The 8,043-nt window shown below is 47.1% G+C and overlaps 2 protein-coding genes across 2 annotated transcripts; both read left to right on the top strand.

Annotated features, from left to right (window-relative positions):
• The first annotated feature begins 749 nt into the window (after positions 1–749).
• Positions 750–1,843, top strand: LOC102721019 (HMG-Y-related protein A-like). The gene is made up of 2 exons (XM_040527703.1): positions 750–899; positions 1,041–1,843. Exons 1-2 carry the CDS (start codon positions 810–812, stop codon positions 1,581–1,583), a joined length of 633 nt encoding a protein of 210 aa, XP_040383637.1. The 5' UTR covers positions 750–809; the 3' UTR covers positions 1,584–1,843.
• Positions 1,844–3,792: 1,949 nt separating this feature from the next.
• Positions 3,793–7,225, top strand: LOC102720738 (plant UBX domain-containing protein 2). Its single transcript, XM_015841025.2, has 3 exons — positions 3,793–4,688; positions 5,233–5,511; positions 6,617–7,225. The coding sequence occupies exons 1-3, from the start codon at positions 3,894–3,896 to the stop codon at positions 6,860–6,862; spliced, it is 1,320 nt and encodes a 439-aa protein (XP_015696511.2). The 5' UTR covers positions 3,793–3,893; the 3' UTR covers positions 6,863–7,225.
• Positions 7,226–8,043: the final 818 nt, after the last annotated feature.

Below are 8,043 nucleotides of genomic sequence, written 5' to 3'. Positions count from 1 at the left end.
TTACTTTCGGAGGATGAAGGAGCTCCAGAGTAGTTTTGATGAGTTTAGATGTAGTTATGTTCATCGTTCTTGTAATAGGTATGCACATGAGTATGCAAAACTAGTTTCTTCTGACCGGATGGTGGTTGAGTGGCAGTATAATGTTCCATCACTCATCTAGGAGTTGCTTGCACAGGATAATTGTTCTGTTATCTAGTGAGTTCAGGCTCTCTTCTCAAAAAAAAAAACTCCTCCCGTCGGGACGTTGCTTAGTCTTTCTGTTTTTAAAAACAATTTTACTTTTGAAGTGCATGAGTTGCGTGAACCACAAAGTGCAAAGAGGCCTGAATTGGTTTGGGCCCAAGCCCAACTCCGTGGGCAAGCCGGTCATTTCCCACGGACGCAGGAGCGTCCCCCGCTCCCACCGCCACGTCACCGATCCGCGCGCCCACCTGTCGCCCCCCCCCCCCCCCCCGCTCCCTCCGATCCCGACGCCCCGCACATCCCACCGTCCGTTCCTGCCAACCTGCACCGCACAAGCCGGTCAAAAAATTCGAAAAAACAACCCCCCAAAACCCTCGAAACGCTCCAGCACACCGCCCGCGAGCTACCCCACCCTCACCGACATGTGGGCCCCACGTGTAGCGGCTTCTCTACGGTCCACGTGTCAGTGGGAGTGGGTGGGGAGGCTCCGCGTACACGGCAGCGTCGTCCGCGCGCCCATCTCTTATCTACAGCTCGCCCCCTCGTCGTCTTCCCGGATCCAAATCGAAGTTGTTTTTTTTCCTTCTCGCGAGTTCGCACCTCACTCCTCACCTGCGCTTGCAGCCATGGCGACCGAGGAGGACACGCCGACCATGGCGGCGGCCGAGGGGGAGGACCCCAAGCCCGCCTCCGACAACCTCCCGTCTTACCAGGAGGTAAGGCGCGCTTCTTCTTCTTCTGCTACTCTTGCTGGTCGATTTCGCTGCGTGTGGGGTGTGGTGTAGTTTTGGTTTGGGTTTCTGCGTCGCGCGCGCGCGCGGGGGAGTGAGCTCAGCGGGTTCGGGGTGGTTTCGCAGATGATCCTGGGGGCGATCGAGGCGCTGGACGACAAGAACGGGTCCAACAAGACGGCGATCTCGCAGTACATCGAGGAGAAGTACGAGGGGCTGCCGGCCGCGCACCCGTCGCTCCTCACGGCGCACCTCGCCCGCATGAAGCAGACCGGCGAGCTGGTCTTCTCCAAGAACAACTACTTCCGCGGCGGCGACCCGGCCATCCCGCCCAAGCGCGGCCGCGGCCGGCCGCCCAAGGCCAAGGACGCCACCGCCGCCGCCGCTGCGGCGACGCGGGACCCGGTCTCCTCGCCGCGCCCCCGCGGGCGCCCGCCTAAGCCCAAGGACCCCGTCGCGGAGGCGGTCGCTAAGGCCACCAGCGGCATGCCCCGCGCGCGCGGCCGCCCGCCCAAGAAGGCCAAGGTCGACCAGGGAGCCCCGATTGGCGCTCCGGCCGCGTCTGCCGCTGCGCCTGAGGCCGGTGCGGCGCCTGTCAAGCGTGGGCGTGGGCGCCCACCCAAGGTGAGGCCTGCTGCTGCTCCGGTCGGGGAGCCAGCCGCTGCTTGATTAGCTCCGGTCGGTTCTCGCAGTGCTGCAATGGTGATGGTGGTAAGCCTTAGGTGTAATGTAGTTGTCAGATTATGTTTTGTACTAATTGGAGCGCAGCTTAGCTGCTTATTATTGTAAGTTAATCTCGATGGGAGTTTAGGTATGCTGGATGGATCATCCGTCGCTGAGAGTGATCGAATTCTTGTTATTGCGTGCTGATTATTATGATTATGATTATGTTTGTGTTAGTGTCCATTGGGCATATTTGCTCTACTTAATTCCTGATTGGTAGCTGCATTCTACGTTGTCAAACTGCGTTGAATCGTTCTTTCATGTTGGACCGAAAAAATGTCTAATTTATCCATGAATCGAACTGTTGGTCTGGCTAGGTAACATGAAGCTGTCCTAGTGGAGTTTATGTGTGAATCCTGATCGTCTGCATTCAGACGGTATAATGCCTCTATTTCTAACTGAATGAAGTATCATGCGGTTGCTAGCTGTTACATGTTGATTAGTGGACTGTTTTCTTGAAGCTTGCTTGTTTTATTCATTAATTAAGTGATTTAGTGTGTGGAACTGCTCTATGGACATCTTTGGATCTATCTGTTTGATATTGATGGAGTATGACTTTTCTCGCAAAAAAAGAAGATGATGGATTGCCCAGAGAAAGAGAGGATGGATTGTGACCTTTGGCTCTTTTAGTATAAATGACAAAAACAAATTGTTGTGCATAGTTCATGCTTCATACTCAACTTGAGTGGCAATTGACAACTGCCATGGATACTATTGCATATGATGTTGATATTTTTGGTTTCTGTCCGATGTATGTTGGTGCTTGCCTGCTTGGTAATGGCAATTCTGTCTTTTTTTGAGGGAATCAAACTTATTTCAAATGCACAAACACTTTCAGTGATGCAGAATTCCCCTTCTATTCTGCATTGTTAAACTATAAGCTGACCATTAATTAACAAAGAACTTATGAGATAAATATGTAGGAATATATCTTGCTCGGTTCTTTCTTTCATTTGTTTGAACATGGCAGTACAAATTGACCTTTAAAATATGTTTTGTTGGTTACAATTTTGAACTCTTTGTCCAAAAAATCGTGAGTATGAACTATGTAGGTTGGCTGATTGTTTCAACTTATTTTTATGCCACCTCTTATCTTGAGAACAGAAATGCTCAAGACAGAAATGTGGTGCAGTGTCTATATTCAGTGGCGATGTCTAAGATTCGTAACTAGAGATTGCATCTCACATCTTTTTATTGTTATTATTATTGAAAAAAAATACATAGGCCTCAACACTAGCTGCATGGTAAGTTGCCGCCAGTTTGTTTTCAAGTGCCCAGTTTGTCTCCAAACCCCACAAGTATGGTGGTTTTGATGAATTCTGCAGTGCATTGTGTGATCACTTGATGGGGGCTATAGAGGGTAACTCCGTGAGAACATAAGTATGCCCAGTATTTCTGTTTGTTGTTCAGCGCAATTATCATGTCGCTCATGGTCACCTGATTCTGAGCCACACTGACATATCGTAGCACAACCTGATAGTATTGGTTTGCAATTTGCACAACCTGATATTATTTGTTTTAGTTGCAGACCTGATAAAGCTGGCTAACAGAGCGTCATTTCCTGCTGAGAGAACTCTTAGAGCTCCTTCGATCTATAGAAAAACGAACATAGGAAATCTATAGGATTTCGATCCTGCAAAGAAATTTCCTAATTTATCATTTGAAACAAAGAAAAGGGATGAAATTCCTATGGAATATATTAGAATCTGAAAAAAGGGTAAGAACGAAATTGTCTCAATGGATTAAGAGAAGATTTTGGAGAAAATTTAGTTTGAGGTTAAACCCATGGATATTTTTCATTTGTCATTATATCTTTTTTCTCATTCCTCCATACTTCCTCGGCCATTTTTATATATTTCTATGCATTTTGCAATCGTAAAATTTATTCTACAATTAAATTTCTGTTAAAATCCCACCCTTCTTCCGTTCCTATGTTTTCGCAATCCTGTCTTGTGCTAAAAGGGAGAGAGAGTCCATTCACCCTCCCACTGCTAATCTCTTCGAACCGTGCCATATGGGCCGTATCAAATCGAGCCCACTAAAACTTCCAGTGGGCCGGTTAAGGCCCAACATTTGCCCGTGGGCCCATCCAGGAAAAGATGCCTTGGCCACGAAGTACCTTTTCCGTCTCCTCCACGACAGCTGGATTCTCGTTTCTCCCGTGACTTGTCTCCCTTCCTACTGCCTCGTTTGCCTCGCCGCCGTCCTCCGCCGCGTGCCGCCGCCGCCGCCGAGGTCTCCCCGCCGCCGGCGAAGATGATGAAGGAGAAGATGAAGGATCTCATGAAGAAGGTCACCTCCGGGTCCTCCTCGGCCTCGTCCTTCAAGGGCACCGCCCACGTCCTCGGCTCCGGCCCGAGCCCCTCCTCCTCCTCCTCCTCCTCACGCCCCTCGAACCCTAGCCCTAGTAGGCCTGCGCCGCCCAGGCCAGGCCCCAGGCGGGAGGCCGCCGGCACCGCGAGGCCGTCCTCCGGCTTCGCCCCCTACTCGCCGCTCATCTCCACCTCCTCCCGACGCACCGACCCTCCCGCGGCGGGGGCGGGGGAGGGGGAGGACGCCGCCGTGGCGTGCCCCAGCTGCGCCGAGGCGTTCCCCTCCGAGGTCGCGCTGTCGGACCACCTCGACGGGTGCCTCGCTGCGGCGGGGGGAGCACGGCGCCGCGCGGCCGCGTACCTGGCCGGCGAGCCCCCCGCGGCCGCCGTGGAGGTGGTGAAGCGGCTGCTCGGGAACCTGCTCGCCGACGCCGGGAACGACAAGTACAGGAGGATCAGGCTCGGGAACCCGAGAATCAAGGAGGCCGTGGCGGACAGGGAAGGCGGGCTGGATCTCCTCGAGGCGGTGGGGTTCAGGGTCGTCGACGAGGGCGGGGAGCTCTTCGCCCTCATGGACGAGGTGCCCGGGGACGCGAGGCTCGGCGGGATCAGGCAGGCCGTACTGCTGCTCGAGAAGGCCCATCCTTCGACGCCGCAGCAGCCGCAGGCAGATGCCAAGGAGAGTTGCCCCAATGGAGTTAGCGAACAGCACGAGATCAAGAAGCCGGTTGATCGCCAGGTGAGACGTCTTTCCGCTACCATTTTATCCATCAATTGATTGTCCCAGTCACTAGCAACATATATTTGCTTATCAACTTAACTGTGTATTGCCGCTGTGATATGCCTATAGTAGCCAAATTTTGTTTCCGCACTTTCTTGACATAGTTGGGCCAATCAATTCAACGGTTTTAGGCGGCTGCAATTGTGACTTGCATATGGTATGATGTTTTGAATATACTGCGAATTCTGTTTTCAAAACTTATGGGACATAGTTGAGCTAAAATAAATTAGCTTGAATGTACACATATGCTCCAATTGGAACATAGTTTTCGTACTAATACCTGTAAAATCAGCTTGAAAGAATACTGACGTTAGTAAATTTCTCTTCTAGTCAACATCTTTGCTCCTAGTAATTAATGTATTGTTTGATTGGTATGTGTTAAGAGTAAATATTTATACCACAAGTTTTATCATATAAGACTATCTGTGCATTAATTCCTTCTATTCTTTTTATCTAATTTTGTGGAACTGTGACTTATGGAATTGCTATTACACCGTCACAGATTCGGGTGTTCTTCTCTGTTTCTGAAAGCTCTGCTGCAGAAAATGATCTACCGGATTCTTTCTACAGCCTTAGTAATGAGGAGATAAGGAGTGAGGCAAAGATGAGGAGGGAGAGGCTAGAACAATCTCGGTTGCTGATTCCAAAGTCATATAAGGAGAAGCAGGCACTGGCTGCCCGACAGAAGTATAAACAGGCTCTGATTCGAATTCAGTTTCCTGATGGAGTAATTCTTCAGGGCATGTTCCTTCCTGCGGAACCCATCAGTTCACTGTATGAGGTATTTTGACTCCCTTTCCTTATCTTCTATGTGTTCTCTCATTTTGATTTGCTTAGTACCATTTTTGACCCTGTCGGTTCAGCCTATATTGATGGTTTCATTTTTGTATTGTTGAAGCAAATCTTGGCATGTACACCTTAGCAGCACTTATCAATTTCTATTGTTTATTGGTTGCAATCGCCTTGATCAATTAAGACTTTAAGAGTAGTTAACCTGGTAGCATTTGTCAAACTGGCTTACCAATGGAAACAACTCATAAGAAGTCTAAAATATCACTTGTTCGGGATGAGAGCGGATATTCAGTAGATATATAGAATCTGTTCTCTTTATCTTGGATTACAATATGGCTCTTGTTCTTAAGAGCAACATGTCAAGATATACATGACTAAGTGTTAGACTTGTCCTGGAACGACATGGTAGAAGACAGTGAGTAATGAGTGAAGATAGATGGTGTCCATGTCTAAACATAAACACAACATAATGTATTCACATATCATGTCTAGTTTTTTTCTTTTCTAACAAATTTAGCCCATCCTTTTCAGAATACAGACAAATGTCTAAGATAATCGCACTGACCTTATTGTTTCCACTGTTCCACAAGTCCCAGCACTATAGACGTCCTTAATTTTGCTGTGAAAATGAACAGGACACATGGGTGATTTGACAGTGTGTATCCACATGCCACTGGATGGATCTCTGTGTGCATTTTTCAGCAGATGTATGGCATAAAAAACTGTTTTCTCTTGTGTGCATGCCCATGATGCATTACGTTCTGCACTGCACTTCTTAATCTTCATTAGTAGTATAGCAGCTTCAGGGCTAATATGAGTAACCTTCTGTGGAATTAGCACTCCTATAATAGAAAGTATGCAATACTGAATGGATAGCCTCATTATACAAAATTGACTGTCAACTGGGATTGTTTATATCTAGCTATCAATGTCCATTGTGCATCTTGCATGTGGCCATTCTTTTTTCCCCTTTGCTTAATGTTATGTGGTTGTTACCTGTGCTACTCAATTTGTTTCTCCATTGTTCCAAAGTGGCATCCATGCCTTTTACTGGTTTTGTTGCACTTGGCTAATTTGTTGTTCACATAATGTAGTTTACAGCATCTGCTTTGAAGCAGCCAAGTTTAGAATTCGATCTTATCTGTCCAGCTGGCCCTAAGACGCGCATCATATCTCCTTTCCCAAAACCAGGAGAGCGGGCACGCACACTGCTGGAAGAAGACCTAGTCCCTTCTGCTCGGCTCACCTTCAAGCCCAAAGAAACCGATTCGGTTCCGTTCACTGGTCTGCTGGACGAGCTTCTTGTGGCCAGCGAGCCGTTTACATCTGCATCCTCATAATAAACGTTGAATACTACTGGAAATTACTTTGGGCCTGCTGACTTCAATTGTGTAAAACAAATATCTGAATGTTCTGTTACATAGCTGTAATTGACACAGGGCTATTGTAGGCTGGGTACCTGATAGCTGATACAGGATATGTAATTGCTTGGCAATTGCCAGGTGCCAACTGCCAAACCATACGGTAAAAGGGCCAATAATTTAATCAGGCCTACATTCTTCTGTATTCTTGAGCGATGAGTGGGCTTTGCTATGTACAAATACAATACATGGAAACATCTCTTCGGTTGCATGTTTGTTGTTGTGATTCTCAATATGGTTGCTTCTGGTAAGTCAATATAAAAATATATACAATTCTTTGGTGTGACATTTATATGCATGTATTTTGTTGGGAATATTTGAATGTTGTGTCAAGACTCTCTGGGCTTATTGTTGGTGTGCGGTAGCAGTTACCAGTGGTTTCGTTTGGAGGAATTTTTTTCAATTTTAAAATTTTCTTGGTTTAGCAAGTGATGTTTCATGTCAAATCATGCGGTTACCACGGCAAACCATGATAAAACCGTGTCTACTGTGGATTTCCAAACTTTCCTTGGTTCAATAAGCGACGGTTTTCACTTCAAAAGAGTGATTCCCACGACAAACCGTCAATATTGTATATTTTGAAGTCAAAATTTTGGAGGTTGAACTCATCATGGTTTTTGTGATTACCAATGGACTCCATGGTTGCACTAGAATAGATGGCCCAGCCCAAGGCCCATGTGTCAGGTGATTACACCAGAGCTTGGCTGTGAGGGGGCCCAGTAAATTACAAGCATTATGACTAATTATGGGGGAGGTAAGCAATGCCACGCAATGATACGATGCAACAGCGTACACAACATGTGGATGGAGTGGGACGCTTAGAGCAAGTTCAACAGTATAGTCTGGCTTAAATTTATCTATAGTTAATCTAATAGTTAATTCATATAATAATTATCTATAAAACATTAATATCTGGTCTCATATGTCATACGCATATTGTGTTGTAAAGCCTATATTATCGCTGACTATAAATTAGTAGTTTACTTCTTTTCTCTCCCTTGTTACTTTAAAATATGCTTATTGCTGGTATCTACTGCTGATCTGCATGTGCATGAAAGGACGCACGCGCATCAAATCCAAAACCAAAGCTGTCCATTATT

The sequence above is a fragment of the Oryza brachyantha genome, chromosome 9 (genome assembly GCF_000231095.2).
Source record: "Oryza brachyantha chromosome 9, ObraRS2, whole genome shotgun sequence".
Taxonomy (NCBI): domain Eukaryota; kingdom Viridiplantae; phylum Streptophyta; class Magnoliopsida; order Poales; family Poaceae; genus Oryza; species Oryza brachyantha.
This window is presented reverse-complemented; position numbering and strand designations above follow the sequence as displayed.